Genomic DNA, 20905 nt, shown 5'->3' with positions numbered 1-20905 from the left:
AAGCAGGAAGCCTGCTAAACAACCAGTGGGGCCCCCTGGACGATCGAGATACAAAAGGAGCACTTAAAGACGATCAAGTCACTGCAGAGAAACTAAATGAATTCTTTGCTTCAGTCTTAACGGCTGAGGATGTTAGGGAGATTCCCAAATCTGAGGAATTGTCACAGACTGAAATGTCACTAGAGGAAGTTTTGGAATTAATTGAGAAACTTAACAGTAACAAGTCACCGGGATCAGATGGCATTCATCCAAGAGTTCTGAAAGAACTCAAATGTGAAATTGCGGAACTATTAACTCTGATTTGTAACCTGTTGTTTAAATCAGCACCTGTACACAATGACTGGAAGATAGCTAATGTAACGCCAATATTTAAAAAGGGCTCTAGAAGTGATCCTGGCAATTACAGACCGGTAAGTGTAATGTCAGTACCGGGAAAATTAGTTGAAACAATAGTAAAGAATAAAATTGTCAAACATGTAGAAGAACATAAATTGTTGTGCAAAAGTCAACATGGTTTCTGTAAAGGAAGATCATGTCTTACTAATCTATTAGAGTTCTTTGAGGGGGTCAATCAACATGTAGACAAGGGGGATCCAGTGGACATAGTGTACTTAGATTTCCAGAAAGCCTTTGAAAAGGTCCCTCCCCAAAGGCTCTTATGTAAATTAAGTTGTCATGGGACAAGATGGAAGATCCTTTCATGGTTAAGAGATAGGGAACAAAGGGTAGGAATCAATGGTAAATTTTCAGAATGGAGAGGGGTAACTAATGGTGTTCCCCAAGGGTCAGTCCTAGGACAATCCTATTCAACTTATTCATAAATGATCTGGAGAAAGGGGTAAAAAATGAGGTGGCAAAGTTTGCAGATGAGTTAAGACCAAAGCAGACTGTGAAGAACTTCAAAAAGATCGCACAAAACTAAGTGATTGGGCAACAAAATGGCAAATGAAATTTAATGTAAAGTAATGCACATTGGAAAAAATAACCCCAACTATACAAACAATACGATGGGGGCTAATTTAGCTACAACTAATCAGGAGAAAGATCTTGGGGTCATCATGGATAGTTCTCTGAAGACGTCCATGCAGTGTGCAGCGGGCAGTCAAAAAAGCAAACGGGACGTTAGGAATCATTAAAAAAGGGATAGAGAATAAGAGGGAGAATATCTTATTGCCCTTATATAAATCCATGGTACGCCCACATCTTGAATACTGCCTGCAGACGTGGTCCCATCATCTCAAAAAAGACATACTGGCATTAGAAAAGGTTCAGAAAAGGGCAACTAAAATTATTAGGGGTTTGGAACAGGTCCCATATGAGGAGAGATTAAAGAGGCTAGGACTTTTCAGCTTGGAAAATAGGAGACTAAAGGGGGATATGATAGAGGTATACAAAATCATGAGTGGTGTGGAGAAAGTGAATAAGGAAAAGTTATTTACTTCTTCCCATAATATAAGAACTGGGGGCTGCCAAATGAAATTAATGGGTAGCTGATTTAAAACAAATAAAAGGAAGTTCTTCTTCACTCAGTGCACAGTCAACCTGTGGAACTCCTTGCCTGAGGAGGTTGTGAAGGCTAGGACTATAACAGGGTTTAAAAGAGAACTGGATAAATTCATGGAGGTTAAGTCCATTAATGGCTATTAGCCAGGATGGGTAAGGAATGGTGTCCCTAGCCTCTGTTTGTCAGAGGGTGGAGATAGATGGCAGGAGAGAGATCACTTGATCATTACCTGTTAGATTCACTCCCTCTGGGGCACCTGGCATTGGCCACTGTTGGTAGACAGGACACTGGACTGGATGGACCTCTGGTCTGACCCAGTATGGCCATTCTTATGTTCAGAGATCTGTCCTCTGTTATAAACCCGTAAGTGCAGAGGTGTTGAGCCAATACCCATATAAAGGCCTTTTGGCTTCAACCCAACAAACTAGAGGTGCTGAGGAGGAGACATCAGTGAGACCTGTGCCTTCACATCTGCCCAGAGAACATGAGGCACAGAGTCAATAACCTCAGAGGGGTTTATACTTTGATATCAGTACAGCAAGGCAGAGGAGCCATGACAGAAACTTCAAAGGGTCAGAGGTATTTAACCAGTAGCCTCACAAAATCCTGGGCCAGCCAAATGAAGATGCTGAGCAGTGGGCTCACAGAGGCCTGTGCCTGGCATCTGCCCTGTAGATTAGCTGAGCAGGGTTTAAATCAATAAGGCTTCTTGTGGAGTAAGGTCCTATTCAGCATAAATAAAGATGGTGGAATCTGACTCTTACTCATACAACAAAAGCCAAAATAATTAACAAATGCTCCACAGTAACTGGTCAGTAACAGCCAAAGTTTCCAAACCACACTCAAGCTGTTCTACTCCTCCCCAGTAACACAAAGCAGCATAAATGTGTTTTAATTGTCCTGTTAAGCCAGGTTTACAGTTGTTTTCTATTGCTCAAGTAGCACAAAGCAGGCAGTGTGCACTGAGTCTGACACATAACATTTGCAGGTGCACCTCTGTATGCATGCAAAACCCACATTTGTGTGGGCAACACAGCATTTGTAATGACACATTGGTTAAATGTCATCCAAACACTCACTTATATGCACTGATCCCCAAGTTCCACGGGTAGGCATTTGCACTCATAAATGTGGTTTTGAAGATGCAATTGGGCATGCATACTTATTCCTCCTATTCTGCACATTCTTCTCCTAGATGATCCCCTCCCCACACCTGCCCATTCACTGAGAACTGGACCAAAGACAAGGGAGGGAGCAATGCTGCAGAGAATGAAACTGACCCACTCTTCTGCATGAGAAGGGTGTGATCCATGGGTCATGGAGGCTGGTTTGGACACAATAATAATAATTACCAATGCATATTACATTATAAATACTAGACACTTTTGTTTATGCTTTATATGTTCAAACAAACTACAATACTGACAACCCCAAATGCTCAAAACCATGCGTCAGGCCCTTAATGCCCTAAGATTGGCTTAAAAATAATGTTTTTAATATGTTTTTTCTATGCCTTCTGGTTTTTGTGCCATCAGATAACATTTTCAAGCTTTTCTCTGTAACCATGAGGGCTAGAAAAAAAATTTCAATTAAAACTGAGATTCTGTCACAAACATTTGTTTCCAGGAGCAGGGGCATTAAGTAATTCAGCATGGAACTCACAATAAAATTGTGGGAGTTGGCACTGCTATTAAATAGTCACCCCTGTGAGGTAGATATTATTATCCCAGTATTAAAACTGGGGAAATTGAGGCAAAAAGGTTAAGGCCAACACTTTCAAATTTGTGTTTAAGGTTAGGCACCCAAGTTTGAAATACTTGGCATAAGTGACTTGCTCAAAACCAAACAGCAGGTTAATTGAGAATGGAACCCAGGTCAATAGATTTTCCAGTCCCAAACCTAGTCTATTAGACTATACTGTCTCCTAAAGTTTATACTATATAATTATTACAGAATGCGTTAAATCTTTAGGATCACTCAGTATTTCCCTTTGATTTTCTTGGCACTATGGAAGCAGTTGGGGCTATTTCATGTCATTCTTCTAATTTTGAAAGTGAATATCATATCTCTAAGTGATAACATGAGTTATGCACATACACAGAAGAAAGATTAGGTCCCTAAGCATATAATGTTCTTAACTGTAGAATCAGTTTACTAAGTTGCAGAGAATGTTGGAAGGGAGGAAATTTCCCATTCACCAATATTTCCCATTCACCAATATTTGATTTTATAGATGCTTTACTTACCTCAAGGGAATATGCTTTTCCAATTCCATCTCCTGCTCCTGTGACCACTAGGGGGAAAAATAAATTTATAACCTTCTTTTGTTCGTCCTTTCATTATTCAATCTTTTTGTTTCAGAATTTCCTAAACACTAATGGCCAGTGCTCAAAGAGCTGGGCTAAAAGTGCAAACTTTAGTCTCTTTTTAGTTTTTCTCCAAGGAACCTGCTTCCACTAATCAGTGATTAAACACATTGTACAGAAAGTATGGCTTATAATTCCCCTTAAAGTGCAAGCAGAACAATAATTTGTACCAATGGTGTTTCATTCTAGATATTTCATTTAGTTGAAAAAGTCACAATGCCAATAAGTATAATTATCACCTTATTTAGCTCTTTTCAATGTCAAGGTATTTTAATAACATTGACTGATTAATCCTTATAGCAACCCTATTAGGTAGTTAGATCAGTATTATCCCCATTATAGATGGAGAAACTGAGTCAGGATACCAAACCAAACCAATAGACTCAATTTTTTTCTGCAAAAGAATTTGAGCAAAATGTTCTAATCTCTCAGAGATTTTTCAGTGGCACAATGGGGCAGTTAGGCGCACAACCTGATTGAAAGTAATGGGAGGTGGATCTCTTGAAAATTCCAGCCTTATCCCATGTTTAAGTACCTGTCATGAATACCACCAGCCCGGAGGAGTCTTCAGGTGACCTATAAAAATGCCACAGAGTTTCCTCCTCACAACTAGTAGCAAAACCAAAAGGTGCAATGAATGAATCTGGTCCTGCCCCTCTCAACTTCTCCCCACCCTAGACACAACCGGAGCTGAGTAGCATGCCAGGCCCTTTGCCTCTTCCCCACTCTACATGGCTCAGACCAGCCTACAGGTATGTTTACACTGCAATAAAACACCCTGCAGCTGGCCTGGGTTAGCTGACTCGGACTCAGGCTGTGGGCTGTAAAATTGCACTGCAGCAGTTTGGACACTGGCACATCCCGCCTTGCAGGGTCTCAGAGCCCAGACTCCAGTTTAAGCCTGAATGACTACAGCACAATTTTATAGCCCCGCAGCCTAAGCCTTAGTTAGCTGACCCAGGCCAGCTGTGGATTATTCATTGCAGTAAGACATACCCTGCCTAGGTGGCCTGTAAATCACAGTAGCAGGTGTAGTTCCCCCAGTCTCCAGCTAGTGCAGAGGATGCAGGGAGTGAATCCAGGCCTGCCAATCCCCACTATTCCCCACAGTCTTGGACCACCCCTCTTGCACTATCACGTTCTGCTCACGGACCGCACCATTGAGTACTATGACCCTTTCCATTCATTCTCCTGTTCCTCATCCTCATCTCCCGGTCCCCTTGCATCCCTCTCTTTTTGCCTCCATCTTCCCTTTAGTGTCTCCTCCATGCTCCTTTGCTCTGGCAAATCCTTCCCCACCACTCCAGTCCCATCTAATCCACTTCTACCCCACCAAACCTTAAAATACAATATCTTAATTTTTTAGAGAACAACTTTAAAGATGCTACGATCCCCAAGCAGGACATACATAGACCACAACCAAATCAAATTTGCCATCATGTATGTGCAACCCTTCTCCCTCCACTCTCCTACCCATTCTCTTCAATTTTGTCTTCACACTTCTCATCATCTCTTCATTTGGCTTGAAATATCCTTGGTGCAGGGACCCAGCAACTAGAATGCGTTGGGTGCCATATAAACAATCTGACCATAGGGAACAAAGTGAACAATTCCCAGGTGGCCCCAAGAAGTTTTCATAATAAATGGAATGAAATGACTATGAGCATTAAAGGATTTTGTTTTGTGAGAGTCTCTGGAAAATATGGATTTGGGTAGCCTGAATTATAAGAGAGAGTTTTTAATGCCAAGATTAGCTGTTAATACACACATCACTCCCCTATGTCATATGGAGCCAGGAGCCCTTCAACAAAACAAGCAGTGATTGGTTAGGTTTCCCAGCAGACCAATAATTAAAAAGCCATAGTCTTCTGGGCAGAGCAGCAGACTTGACAGGTCTAGATCTGCCAATTTTAATTCTAGTGCCTTAGAATATCCTGCTTCATGTGATGCAGTGAACTGTTTAAATAAACCTACCAATCTTCATTGAGCCCATTGACTTAAATGGGGTCAGGATTTCAACCAGAGAACTTCCACTTAATGAAATCCACTCCCCACGCAGAGAGTCAGCACTAGACTTGTGCCCCACTGAAGTCCCACTTAATTCTTCATTATAGGGTTTACAGGTTATTCAGTAGTGACTGGGCATTGTGCTGGCCTTCTGAAAAGGGGTGGATGCCACCCATCAATAACAAAATGTAACATGTACAGTGAGATGTGATCTACTCCCATTGAAGTAAATGAGACCAGGCTCTTGAGACTGCAATCTGGAGGGGAAGGTGTTTACACCAAAGTTGGTATTTGATGCTAATGATGGCATCTTGTTATTAAGTAACCTCATCTGTGACACTTGTAATACAGGAATTCAGAAACTGCAATAAATCCTCAATCCTGCTTAATGCTAGCAGTTTAACAACCCTAAAAAAAAAATCTCTGCATTAAATATCAAGAAAATGTTTTATTTTTAAACACCAATATTCTTCTTTTGAGGACATGTGGTACCTTTAAAATGGAGCAGCCAAGTTTTGAGTCTACTGTAAATGTGGATGTCAATGATATTATTATTGACAGGTAGCCACTTCAGGCAAATTACATGGGAACCAAGTTATCATGAACATAGGAAACTACCTTCAGAGGATGGGGACAGATGTTCATGGTAAATTAGTTGCTTCATAAATGCTATATCAGGAAACTAAGGATATAGGCAATATTATAAAACTAAAGCACTTCCAGCAGAGAAAAGGTGATAGAACTGGGATGTGTGCAGTATAGGGAAGGATGAGGAGGGAGTTAAATTCCATATATATGTATTTAAAAAAAGAACATATGGTGTTTGATACCATTCTGATTATTTTCTTGTATTCCCAAGTACACTGAAATGTCTGGTTCATAAAAACTAAAATCAGTGGAACCCCCCGCCCCCCCAGCAAAAGTTACAAGCTTAGTTCTTAAGAGGGTTAGGGGGAGAACCACTCATGATTAATAACACAGAAATTCATCACTCAATTATAGCAATAAAAATGTGAAGAAAATTCCATTACCTGCCCATTCTCCCATTGACTGAAAGAAAGATTGAGGCAAAGCATTCCATATACGTGGGAAAAAATACTTCAAAAATCTAATGCATTTCACCAGAGTAAACAGACAAATTAGACCCCCAAAAAGAGCGAGAAGTTGCTGTTGGAACTCTTCCATTGTGAACAGATCCAGTGAGCTTGGATGAAATACCAACACTATCTTCCCCTTAACTGCCTCCTAGCTCACTTCTACTCTCTGAGCATTGGCAGAGAAGTGTACAGTCTAATCAAATCCACTGGGTCATGTGATTTTTTTTTTCCCCACTGAGTGCCAAGGGTTTAGATTAAAGTAATTTCCCTATACTACACTCAGATTGGTAAATTACTGGAAAAAATAAAACCAAACTAGGATTTCTAATACCTGTTTTAGACAAGGTTCCTTTTTTGGGAAAACATCCAGGAACAAAAAAGAATTTTCATAGAGACTAAAGATGGGCCTAACCCAAAACCCTGGATGAGAACACCTTCAAATTTGGGGGACATTCACATCCAGATCTTTTGCTGCTGGACAAACTAAAATTCCTTCCCGACCCCAAATATGGCAATCAGCTGAACCCTGAGCATGTGGGCAAGATTCACCAGCCAGATACCCAGGAAAGAATTCTCTGTAGTAACTCAGATCCCACCCCATCTAACATCCCATCACAGGCCATTGGGCCTGTTTACCATGAATAGTCAATGATCAATTAATTGCAAAATCATGTTATCCCATCATACCATCTCCTCCATAAACTTATCGAGTTTAATCTTGAAGCCAGATAGGTCTTTTGCCCCCACTGCTTCCCTTGGAAGACTATTCCAGAACTTCACTCCTCTGATGGTTAGAAGCCTTCGTCTAATTTCAAGTCTAAACTTCCCGATGGCCAGTTTATATCCATTTGTTCTTGTGTCCACATTGGTACTGAGCTTAAATAATTCCTCTCCCTCCCCGGTATTTATCCCTCTGATATATTCATAGAGAGCAATCATCTCTCCTCTCAACCTTCTTTTGGATAGGCTAAACAAGACAAGCTCCTTGAGTCTCCTTTCATAAGACAGGTTTTCCATTCCTCGGATCATCCTAGTAGCCTTCTCTGTACCTGTTCCAGTTTGAATTCATCCTTCTTAAACATGCTGTCTTTCTTGCTGACAGATCTGGAACATGAGCCTCAGGACTCTTAGGGTCTAGTTCCAGCTCTGCCAATGACTGACAGTGACCTTGGGGATTTCCCTTTTCTGGGACTCAGTTTACAACAACTGTTTACAGGTTGTACTGTCAGAAAGTGTCTCCTGATATTCAGCATCAGTTTTCCTTTTCTTGCTCTCATCCAATTACTGCTAATACTATGACAATCAATTCTTATCCATCCTTGATCTTTACAACCTATAAATATTTGTCCAATTATAATGTCCTTCCTTACCCAGTCACTGCTTATCCAAGCTCTATGTACAGAATCTTTCCCTACAGTTACCTAAACATGTGGCCTGATTTTCAGACGTGCTAAGCATACAGCTGCTTAACACTTTGGAAAAATCAGGCCATTTGTTTAGGTACCTAAATATGGACTTAGAAGCCTAAAATTGGGCACCTATTTTTTAAAATCTTGGCCTGTCCGCAAAAAGAGAAAGATTAGAGCAGTGAGTTCTAAGAGTTTACAAAACACCTTAACGCTTGGTTAAAACAACCTATGAGTTTGTATAAAACTAAGAGTAGGGTTATCTACTAGTGTATGGCAAGAGACATTAGAATTAGTTTTGATATAGTAAATGGATACTTTGGGGTGAGATATGTAAAGTTACCAATATCTGTCAAAATAATTCTGAATTTAATTAGCATTTCAATAATTCAATATTTGTTTACATTTCTAACTTAAGAATTACATTTGATTGAACAGTCCCTGACATTCCTGTAGCTTTCACTGATCTAAAACTTGACTGGCAAATGGATAAGCACTAGAATTAGGGATAAAAATTTTCTATATAGAAAGAAAATAGTAGATTATTGTTTGCCACTGTGTGATTAGATTTGGGATTTGATTTCTTCTTGATAAGTTTTGACATCCTACATTATTGTCTTAATTTCTTAATGATCTTTTACATCTACTTTGATTAATAAAACATACATATGTATAAGAATGATCAAGGTTTGTACTTTAGCTAAGCAACCCAAAATTCAAAGCCTTTATCAGAAGCCTGGTATGCACAATTGGCTAATTAAAATTACTTCAGCTATGATTATGTGTTTTTTTACTGTAATGCATTTGACCTAGGGTTCACTTGTGACTTAGAAGTATCTTCCCTCTGCACCCAATAATAAAAATACAAAAATAGTAACAATAATTTCATTTATGTATTTACAAGCATACAGCAAACAATATTGCAGAATTAAGCCACATACCAAGTTGAACATAGCTGTTTTCCTTGAGGGTCTCTTTCTAAGTGTGCCTCATTTCAGTAGTTACAATTGCTAAACATCAAGCAGTGCTGTAATCCCACTTCTGTGCTAACCCTCTGATTATCGGTGAAAGCCATCCTGCCACCTACTTAAAGTTGAATTGTCAGGTAGTTTAGGCCCCAAAATTCTGGTGGTAGTGGTGGGGCAAAGGAAGTTTTACTAGACACCGGGAACAGAAAAATGTTCAAGAATTTTTTAAAATATAAAAGAAAACATTTTTAAAAATTAAAGTATTTCCCTGAATTGGCAGAATTGTACGAGATCATAATAGCCAGAAAGTAAAAGTGAAAGTGATGAACATGCTTTCAAGTAGTAGTATACCAAGTCACACTCTGAGACTTTTGGGGTATGTCTACACTGCAACTGAAAACCTGTGGCTGCCCTGGGTCAACTGACTCGAGCTCACAGGGCTCAGGCTAAGGGGCTATTTAATTGTGAAGCAGACATTCAGGCTTGGGCTGCAGCCCGAGCTCTAGGACCCTCTTCACTCACAGGGCCTAGAGCACAGGCTCCAGCCTGAGCCCGAAGGTCTACACTGCAGTTAAACAGTTCCTTCGCCCGAGCCCAGGTCAGCTGTCATGGGCCAGCCACAGGCTTTTACTTTTAACCTCCGTGCACTGTAGGAGTGTCCATGTGGGACATTACTGTGCAATCAACTTGGAAACTGTGGATCCACACCCTGGTTTACTGCACAGTAACCTACCAGGTCAACAAGCCCTAAGGGAAATTAGTTTAACCAGAAAACAAACAATCTAGTCATAGCTGCTTTCTGGATTGGGATATGAAAGGTAGAATTACAATATGGGCTTGGTCATGGTATGTAGCCTCAACTGCAGACAGTGGAAGTGCAGGGCTGCATCACCCAGCAGGAGTGATGAACGATATTGTATCTCTAGCAGGCAAAATACCTTGCACAGCTAGAAAGAGACCAACTGTACCACGTTTGGGGAAGGTGCAGTGTCTCTGCTCTCCTCATTTTCGAGACGCTTGCCCTAACGACAGTACAGGTCCTGGGAATGCAAGGATGTGTTTGATCTTGAGTGGGGAGAAGCTCTTTGCTCTCCAGTCTAGATGTAGGGCTGGCAGAAAAGGGTTATACAGTACCTGTGAGAATTTGAGGTAATTTTCAGTTTCATGCTAAAAACTATTCATCAGCAGGTTAAATACCCTGCAAAAAAGATTTCAACAATCAAGCAGCATGGCTTATATTTTAAATTAAGTTAGCAAATACACTGACTAGAGATGGACCAGAGTCCAAATGCTGAATCTAACACCCCCAACCTGTGGGGTTTAAAATCCAAACCTGGCTCTGGTTTTTGCAAATGGCCTCCGTTTTTCTAGGCTGAAACATAACCATGGAAACAAATGCCTCCCAAACTTCAGGGGATGTTTTAAATCTACATTCATAATACATGGTTCTCTAATACTAACAAAATACCAGGGTGTTGTTTGAACATTATAATGATAAAACGGCATTTCAATACCTGTTGTGCTTTTCTTTAACAGCTCACAGAATGGAGATGGAAAGATCACATACTGGTTTCTGGATTAGGGCTTGTCTGCACAGGGAAATTTGCTGGGATAGCTATGCCAATATAATAATACCAGTATAGTGAAACTTATTGACTTAGCTGTGTAGACAAGCTCTTAGGCTGTTCTTTGAACTATTCAAAATGCAGTGGTTTCACTTTACAAAGCTTCACACAAACACTATTTTTGGTTTGATCTACAGACCTTAGAAAGGAAATGGATAAATGGGGGCATGAAGCATACGATACACTCCCGTTTATTTGACTGGCCTGGGGTACATCCAAAACTTTCAGATAACTGGGCATTCAGATTAACAGAAATGCTATTCTGAGCTGCAGTTTCACAGATACAGAAATACAGGGAACACAGGCAGTAATGCTGATATTTCTAGGGGTAGAAATGCTGCAGCTGTGCCACTATAGTGCCATAGTGTGGATGCTTCCTATATCAACAGAAGGGATTTTTTTCCATCTATGTAGTTATCCACCCCTCTGAGAGGCAGTAGGTAGATGGATGGAAGAATCCTTCTGTTGACCTAGCCACGTCCACATAGGGGAGTAGGTTGACCTAGGGGAGTAGGCTGACCAAGTTTTAGGTGTAGGCCAGGCCTAGGACCTTGAGAATGTGTACTTGCTGCTTGAGATCCTAACACACACACATATTTTTTTTTACATTGTCCTGCCAAGCTGTGCAAACAAGATTAGATCTCACTAGTTGCAATAACCACTAAGAACCGCTATACAGATATAAAGCTGTTGAGTAGTGCTAGCGGGTGTTAAGAGGCTAATTGAGAACTTATCAGTGGGTGATTCACTAAGATAGAGCTACATGGGGGGCCACACTGTGGATTCGGATAAACTAGGATTTTTTGAAAAACAGTATTTGGATAACTGGAATTATAGTGTATAAAAGAGCAAGTTGTATAGAGAAGGTAGAGCGGGGCTTCTGTTCTCCCTATCTCACAACAAGAGAACAAGGGGACAGTGAATGAAACTAAAAAGATGGGAAATTCAAACCAATAAAAGGAAATACTTTTTTCACACAACACCTGATTTAAGCTGTGGAACTTCTTGCCGCAGGAAGTCATTGTGGCCAAGAACTTATGATTCAAAAAGAGAGTGGATAATTACATGGCTATCAAGAATATCCAGAGTTATAATTAATGACAAACAAACATTTAGGAACTTTATGCTTCAGTGCTTAAGCCAACCTCTATCTATTAGAGATCAGGGTGAGACCGGCAGATATCCCACATTTGCAGACTGTGGGATTCTGACAACTTCCTCTGAAACATTTGGTACTGGCCACTGTCAGAGAGGATACTGGACTGCAGCTGACTCAGAATGCCACTTCCTATGGTCCACATGGGTTTGCACTCCCCAAGTTTTGCTGAGTTTGAACCTCAAATCTCAAACTGAAACTCAGTCAATCAATACTATCCAGATCTACCTGGTTCCATGTCAAAATCTTGTGAAACTTCAACACTTCTCATGATTTCAACAGAAAATCATAACTTGGCTCGTGCATATCTGAAATTGAGAACCCTAATAATCACTGTACACCCCATGGCACCATCTGAGGATTTCAAATGCTTTGTAAAAATTGATGAACTTAACTATATGATGTAGGTAAATATATATTTTCTGCCTTTTCAGATAAGAAAAGACAGACAGCAGTTATATTATTGTCCAACATCTATGACAGAAGCAAGAACAGACCTCAGCTCACCCAATTTCAAGTTTGTACTTCAACTACTGGACTATCCTCCCCTCCTTAGTGAATCTTTGGGAACACAGTCTGAGTTTAGAATACAGAACAAAACCAGATATTCTAGATGATTTCAACTATTATTATGTACATGGTACACCGTGGAACATCAACAATTCTGCATCAATGAAACATTATTGCTTAAAGTCAGTCTTCAGTGTGCCATTGATTTTTTTCTGCTCCAGTCAGTGCACAGTAATTGCATTTGCTCTGTATTGTTCCAAGCTACGCGCTGACAAACAATGTGCAGAGGGGAACCTTTGATATCTAAGTATGCATACCTGAACAGAAATGAATTTCCCTTTCTGGTCTCTCTCAGATTTTTCCATGCAGTACTGGCTAATCAGCCAAGGTATTTCTCTTTAAACAATAAATATTTCTCTCGCTTCCCTTCTCTTCCTTTCATTTGATCCAGCAGAAAGTCAGAATAATCCACTTATGACAAAACAATCATGATTGTGGCAACAGACTGTGATACCACAGAGGATGATAGCTTCTTTGAATGAATGAAGCAGAGAATTGGTAGGATAAGAGAGAACTCCTTTTTCAAAACATACTGGACTGTACCCTGAGTTCCTTATTCAGATTTCAATCACTCCTTATACAGGAACACCCAGGATTCAAGTATCAGAGGGGTAGCTGTGCTAGTCAGTATCCACAAAAACAATGAGGAGTCCGGTGGCACCTTAAAGACTAACAGATTTATTTGGGCATAAGCTTTTCTGGGTAAAAAACCCTACTTCTTCAGATGCATGGAGTGAAAATTGCAGATACAGGCATAAATACAGTATATTGGCATATGAAGAGAAAGGAGTTACTTTACAAGTGGGGAACCAGTGCTGACAAGGCCAATTCAGTCAGGTTGGTCCACTCCCAATAATTGATGAGGACGTATCAATACCAAGAGAGGAAAAATTGCTTTTGTAGTGTGCCAGGATCCAGTTGTGCAGTCATTTATACTAGTGCAAAGTGGGTGTAAAACCATTTTGATTTGGTAGCATTGTATACCCTCTTTGTAGGTGTAAATAAGTCCACAAGGTACATGTAGCAGGGTGGTCACACCGCTCCAGGCCTGAAAGGGTTAAAAGCCAGCCCTTGGAGAGGGCTGGGGCTGAGAGCCAACCAGGAAAGGCTATGAGGCAGCTAATCAGGGCCAGGCTGGGCCCTATAAAAGGGCTGTAGGGCCAGAAGGCAGTCAGTCTTTCTCCAGCCTTGGAGAGAGATGGATCTGGCTGCCTGAAAGAGGAAAAGGGTACGCTGGACAGTGTAGTGCTGGGGAAGGGCAGGAGGAGCTGGGGGAGCTCTGGCCTGGCAAATCCCCAGGCAAAGGCCTTGCTGTCAGGGCCCTGTAGGGCTGGTATAAAAAGGACTGTGATCTAGGAGGCAGGCAGTCTTACTTCAGCCTTGGGGTGGGAAGGACCGGGCTGCCTGGAAGCACAGGGTACCTTCAACAGAGCAGTGCTGGGGAAAGGGCAGGCTGAGCTGGGAAGCTCAGGCCTGGTGACCTCCTAGGCTGAGGCCTGACAGGAAGGCCTGAGGTACAGGGGCTGCAGGAAAAGAGAGCAGGTCCAGCCCCCTAGCCAATGATGAGTGGCCATTGCACACTGCAGTTTGCCCCTGCGTAAAGGGGCTAGATGAAGACTGGCAGTGGGTCACTGAGGCGAGGTGGGCTCAGGGGAGTGGGGTTCTCTGGGTGAGGGGCAGCACCCCAAGATAAGGGGCACTGTGGTCTGAGAGGGAGTGAGGCCTATATGTGGTGGAGATAAAGGGACTGCAGAGAATAGGTAACAGAGGGCGAGCCACCGGCCCATAGATAGTGCTCCAGTCCTGAGAGAGCTAATTCCTGGACGACCAGCAAGAGGTGCCACGCTGGTGATCTGCTACAGTACTGGACAGAAATGAATCAAGCCCCCATTGTCTTTGTGGGAGTTTTGCCTCACAAGGATTGATGAAAACTGAGCAAGAAATTTAAGATTTGGCTGAGTACAAATATTGTCAATAGCAAGAATAAAGACGGTCACAACTAGCCAATTACTTTGGATAGATGTTCCCATATTATAAGTGAAGCTTGGTTATAAAACAAAAATAAGTTGTGACGCTGTGTGTAAGAACACTTCTGAGCCTATAAGATGTCTGTGCACAATGGTTACTGAGGTAGATTTTTCTCATTTCAGATACATTCCTGCTGCAGGTGCTTGATTAACTTTGTGGCAGTGCTGTTTAGTGGGCTTGCATCTTCACTGCCTTTCACATTATTCATTTTTGCTAGCTCTTTGAATCAAGACACGTTTTCTTCATCTGTAGGCTGCTTAGGTTTCTTGTGGTCTCGTAATGTTAAAAATGAATATCTCAGTCCTCCTGCCATGCTAAAGAAGAGAGAGCAGACACAGGATCAGGGATACTTGCTGACAAAAATCATATATACATATAACAACTTTCCTTCCAAAAGATTTCAAAGTGCTTTACAGACAGAGAGCCAGATTCTCAGCTGGTGTAAATTTATATAGTGTAGAGCTACACTGATTTACATGAGCAGAGAATCTGGCCCTGACTATATGGGGGAAATCAATAAATAACCACTCTATAGCACCCATATGGGGTGGGATGCAGGTAACACAACAGATTTTAAGAACTGGAAATGAAGAATGATTACTCCTACTGAAAGTACACCATCCTGGCACACAGATTCAGTAACAAGTTACAGGAATGAGCACATCTCATTGAATCAACATTCCCATTTCCTGCAATACTTGGAGTTTCCTTAGATGGCTTCTCCCCAAACTGACAAGACCCACCTCTGCTCATAAAAACTAATGAGCTACAGCTCCCAGTAGTAAAATGGTAGGCATATCTACATAAGTACAATCTTAACATGACAAAATAAATATACAGAAACAAACATAAATAGACATAAAAATTAGAACTGAACCAAATGAATTTTACATCCTGAGGCAACATCTAGCACTTGCCCAGTCACAGGTTTCACAATTACCTCAGCCAAATTGGCCAGCTGAAACAAAAACACACTAGTCCTCATTAAGGAATAGTTTCTCAGTTTCACCCAATGAAGATCATTCAGATTTCACTTACCAAATATTTAGCCCTATAAAGTTTAATATAGAGAATATGTAGTCTCCACCAACCAACATTCCAATATAAGCGATGGATATATTCTGAAAAGAAATTAAAAGCCATGCATTTACTAAACAATTTTAGCCTCTGAGATCTTAAATGTCATCAAGTCAATTTGCTTTTGAACACGTTTAGCTGTTCTCACTTCAAAAACTATTACTAAAATCAGTTTCACAGTGTGGCAAGTTTACTGATAATGTAAAAACAATAATATATAATAAACATTCATCATTTTCCCAAATATGGGACAATTCACTACAAGCTGATTCGGGTAGAATGTTTTTGAAGGACCGGAAATTCCAAGGACTATTTCTTTAATACTTTGCTATGTCCCTTTTTTGCAGGGTACATTTTCAGCTGAGCCCAACCTCTCTTTTTCAGGTGAAAATCTCAGCATCTGTGTCTATAGCTTCTTGATTTATGTCTGCAATTGTGTAGAAGTGCAGGTATTCATATTTGCACTGGCTATTCAACTGTAGGCACAAATTGTCCCTCTCTCCCCCCAAAAATGGATGCTACTTTTTGCGATATAAGGAGGGTTCCTCTTCACAGCAAAATGGTGTATTCTTAACTCAGGTTAAAATAGCAGTGAAGATGCAGCAGCAACTCAGCCTTTAATTTGGGCTAGAAGCTCAAGTTCAATGCTAGCCTCCCCTTTAGGCTCTAACTCGCACTGCTAACCTGAGTTAAAAGCTAAATCGCCATGTTTTCACTGCCATTTTAAGTCAAGTTCGCTAACATGGATTAGGTAGGCTAAGCACACATTCTTTCTCGCAGTGAAGACATACTCTAGGATTCATTTCACCTCCAATTTCCTGAAAATAGGTCTCATGTCCTCCAAAAAAGGGTGGGTGGGGAGGGGGGAGGAATGTTGGAAAATAAAATAAAAATGATTTATTGTTGTTCTACAAGGTTCAGTGTTTTGCTCTGCAGAATTAAAAGGCAGTCAGACCATTTGGCTGTAGGTCAATATGAACACATCTTTTAATAAAAACAAATTTAAGTTTCAAAAAATGAATTTTTTCCTGGAGACAGAAGGAAAGGTATTATGCACTGTGCTCATTTTGCCAACACTTTTGTTTCACAAGTTTTGGCATCTAGTACGGTCAATGACCTTGTTTCTCTTCAGAGTTAGAGTCACTAAGTGCCTTTCAAAATTCAAAAAACCTTTCAGAAATTAGTTATGCTATTTTTATTTAGTCATTGTCTTCTTTCATGTGGCTTAAAACAGAAATGTTAGCTATCCAAGTCTCAACTGGCGATCCAATTAATTGCTTCACGTGACATAGAATGGATGGCAGAGATAGGATCAGATCATTTGGGACATTAATTGATGATGTGTTCCCTAATTTGAAGTCCGTTTCCACAGTCACAAATAGGATTGCATCTAAGTCCCCATCTATGGGGAAGGTAGGAGCATCTGCCTTGTGATGTGTGGATGTCATTCAAAGTGGACCATATTTCCTAGGGGAGTGAAAAACCACTGGGTCCTTGATGAAGTGTTTGTTCAGGACTTTGGCATCCTTCCACCTTGCTCACCAGTGATTTTCCAGGGAAAATCCAAGTCTTCGGAGCTCTTGCAGTGCAAGCCAAAAAGATTTAGTAGATTTGAGTCAGAATTTCGGTATGTTATTTGCATCTTCATGTATTGGAAGATCCTTGTTCCCTTGAATATGATGGAATGCATAAAGGATTCTTATGTCACTGCAAATTTGGGGTGGGTATATGTGAATCAGTACAGAAAGCCATGGCTGTGGCATTGATTTTACTGTGCCTGTAATGATTTGCATTTATTTAGTTATTTTCTGATTTGTAAGGTGCCCTACCCAGATGTCTCAGGGCACATGTACAAAATTTAAAACAATGCATGGATCATATCTGAGAGATAGGGTTTCCACTTCAATGCTTGCCAGAATTAGAAAAGAAAACATTCAGAAGACAGCGACTTCAATCTTCCTCTGACAAATTTAAACATGTTGGAGCCATCCAACTGGGGCTTCTCTAAGCTTTTGCAGCCAGTCTGACCAAGGCCATTCTAAAGGAGATGCTTAGGGTGTTCTCTCCTTTGTTGAGACTGAGAACCATTTTAACAGGCTTTTTTTTTTTTTTTTTTTTTACCAGTACTCTTCTTTCATTTGACAACTCTTGTGTTCTCCTCCATGAATTGGCTGGTAAGAGGTGCTTGTGAAGTCAGTGACCTTCTCACATGGACACTCAGGCCTTATCTACATGAGGGAGTTGCATTTTTGTTATTTTAAATTAGTTTAGTTAAACAATGCTTTGTTTGTATTATCCTAAGTCAATTAGGAATCAGTTTAAGATAAACCAAAATAAGTCACTCAAACTGAAATAAATGTGTTCACACAGGAGCTTGCATCAGATTAACTAAATCAGTTTAAAATCAGGTCTTTAGTTATACTGGTGCAGCTTTATCAAGCAGCCAAGGCCTGAGTCATGTTCATTTCTACAATACATCTGAGCTTCACTTAGTTCTGGGAGAAATTATACTCATTCTCCTAATGTGGATCTCCTGTACTGACAAAATGTAGCACTGCCACCAAGACATGGATTAGCCATTTGTTGAGTTTCCAGCTCATACAGACACTCACAACATCAGCAAGACACTTGGTGACTGAATACTCTTCACCATCTGAATATTCTTCACTATTCCAATGTTCTCACTCTTTTTTCCTGCTACCACTTACCTTGAATGCACCAACCACTGATGTCGTAAGTGCAGAATTGTAATGGCTGCACAGGACCGCAGAATACGTTAAGAGAAACCTAAGGCAAAGAAACAAATCTTAGTAAATTCATTCCACATTAAACAATTCAGCATTACACAATGGTATTCCAGTTAATCAAAAGTAAAAGGTTTATGACTTTTAAAGTAAAAAAACATATGACTGACACTGGGTTACCTTAAATACAATACAGAATAGCCCCACTTCAGTGTGACCCAGGATAGTGAGGTTTACATTAGCACTTCTAGTGCTAAATTGTGCTATAGCTTCTTTTATAGAGATTGTGTTTCTAGCTCTGTCCATAGGTTTGTGGACTACCCCTAAACTGACCTAGGCCCCTAAATGATCCTTCAAGGCATTGACAGCTTCTAAGAGACGCTAAGCATCCTTATCTCTTATTAACATTAATGGGGGTCTAGGATGCTCCTGAGCACTTTGAAGTGCTCAGGACCTTGCATGATCAAAGCCCTACTGAAATCCTCAAACTTATCAGTTCCTTAAAAGTGCATTTAACATTCTGAAAAAACAGCTCTAAAAGAAGACATAGTTGGGTTATGGTTTAGTTTCTTTTAATGACTCCCATACCAAATTTTTTCAGATTACAAGTCTAAAATTGATTTTTATAAATGTTAGCTGTACAAGCCCCACCCAAGATACGCATCAGGCTGTATCTTCTCTGCCTCTTACATCACCACCCGTAGTACCAATTTCGTTACGTGTGCTTACTTGACGCTGGTTGGTGATGAGGTAAGACACAATAGAATCCAGCTCACTTTCCTATATTTTTATTTGCTCTCCTAACTGTAGCAAAGGCTCATGTTTTATTCACATTCAGAATTTTTATAGCACCCAGATTGTGCTAGGTGCTTTAAAGAATAAACAAACATGGTTCCTGCCCTAAAGAGTATACAATCTATAAAACTCAGTGAAATAAACTCATATAATTTGGAGAGAGGTGACATTTTAGATTCATGTTTCTGACCACCACAGTTAAAATAAAAGATAAATATAAAAATGCCAGCAAGTGTTCTGATAATAGTCCATGTTCTTAGAAATCTCCTGAGCTTTACCATCTTACATTTCAATGAAGTACTTTCTCCTAGAAATTCCCAGAGAACTATCTTGAGGATTTACTGTTTTCTGCCTAACTAACTACAATTTCTGAGAGATGAAATAAAATTGCTGCCAAAACCTCTTCATTTATCATGGCCCTTCTTACCCCAAGAAGCAGGAGAGAAGAAACTGAAAGAGAAATAAAAAGTTTGTCCAATGCTTGAAATCTGTGACCTATTAAAAAGAAAGAAATATGCAATTAAATACGGTATAATTAAATATATACTTTCATGGAAACATTGTTAAAAATGAAAATGTTCAAAATAACAAAAACAATGGATTACAAATCACGCTAGTATTATGGAGGGTTTATATTCACATGGGAGATAGTTTTATACATTTAGCCGGCTAACAGCCCAACTGATTTGTAACGTATTCTTTAATTTTGTCTGTTATAGCAATCTTTACAGAGCAGTCACATTAGACTGCATGTTGCAAACACTATGCAACAAATGAATAATTCTTTATACAGAATCTTGGTTTGAACTCTCATTCACGGATGCTCTTGCCTAATAGTGCATATCATTAATATGCAACAAACTAGAATTTACTCTAAACTAGTGAAAGGATAAAGAATTAAACCTTCTCCAGAAAAGACACCTATTCTATATCAATGTATTGCATATTTACAGCTTTTAGGGCCTAATTCTGCACCTACTGAAAGCAAAGGGATCACTGCTACAGGTATTACTGGATACAGGATCAGACCCTAATCCTTCTTTTCAGTGAGATTTTACAAACTAGTGTGTCTTTTAGAAGGTTTTCAAGCATGAGATTAGATATAAACAGCTCTGGATCTAGTCCCCTCTCTGCCACAGGCTTCTGATGTGACCCAAGGCAAGTCACTTAACCTGCCTGGGCCTCAATTTCTGCCTGTACAGCTGGACATGATAATTCTTAATCTTACAGGGGTGTTTTGTGACTAAAATATGTAAATATTTGTAAAGCACTAGAGGAGATCCTTGGATAGAAGGGACTATAGCCCCAATCGTGCAAATCATCCTTATTCATGTAATTAGACCCATTCTACTCAACCCACATAAGGACTATTGACAATTCAATGGGACTACTCATATGAGGAAGTGTTTGCTGGATTCAGCATGCAGATACAATATAATTTAGAGGGGGAGAAAATCTTAACCTTTGGAAACTTCCTCAACAATTAGAATACCCCACCCTCTTTTATGCTACCTTTTACAGATGTAAACCAGGGATTGGTTTTCATAAGTGGAGTTAAGATC

The 20905-nt window shown here is 40.2% G+C and overlaps 2 protein-coding genes across 2 annotated transcripts in view; both read right to left on the bottom strand.

The window, feature by feature from the left end:
* Window positions 1-7094, bottom strand: part of HSD17B3 (hydroxysteroid 17-beta dehydrogenase 3) — a 28042-nt gene extending 20948 nt beyond the window's left edge. The window contains exons 1-2 of the mRNA XM_084629087.1: window positions 6909-7094; window positions 3751-3797 (exon numbers count right to left, since the gene is read on the bottom strand). Of these exons, the coding sequence (XP_084485213.1) occupies window positions 3751-3797; window positions 6909-7062 (201 nt within the window). The 5' untranslated portion in view covers window positions 7063-7094. The remainder of the gene's footprint in view (window positions 1-3750; window positions 3798-6908) is intronic.
* Window positions 7095-9254: 2160 nt separating this feature from the next.
* SLC35D2 (solute carrier family 35 member D2) overlaps window positions 9255-20905 on the bottom strand; it is a 31232-nt gene continuing 19581 nt past the window's right edge. The window contains 5 exon segments of the mRNA XM_084629076.1: window positions 9255-14962; window positions 14964-15041; window positions 15766-15848; window positions 18513-18591; window positions 19771-19838. Of these exon segments, the coding sequence (XP_084485202.1) occupies window positions 14941-14962; window positions 14964-15041; window positions 15766-15848; window positions 18513-18591; window positions 19771-19838 (330 nt within the window). The 3' untranslated portion in view covers window positions 9255-14940.

The sequence above is a fragment of the Lepidochelys olivacea genome (assembly GCF_965140295.1).
Source record: "Lepidochelys olivacea isolate rLepOli2 genome assembly, chromosome: 5".
Taxonomy (NCBI): domain Eukaryota; kingdom Metazoa; phylum Chordata; order Testudines; family Cheloniidae; genus Lepidochelys; species Lepidochelys olivacea.
Note: the sequence above shows the minus strand (reverse complement) of the source record. Positions and strands in the feature narration are given on the sequence as shown.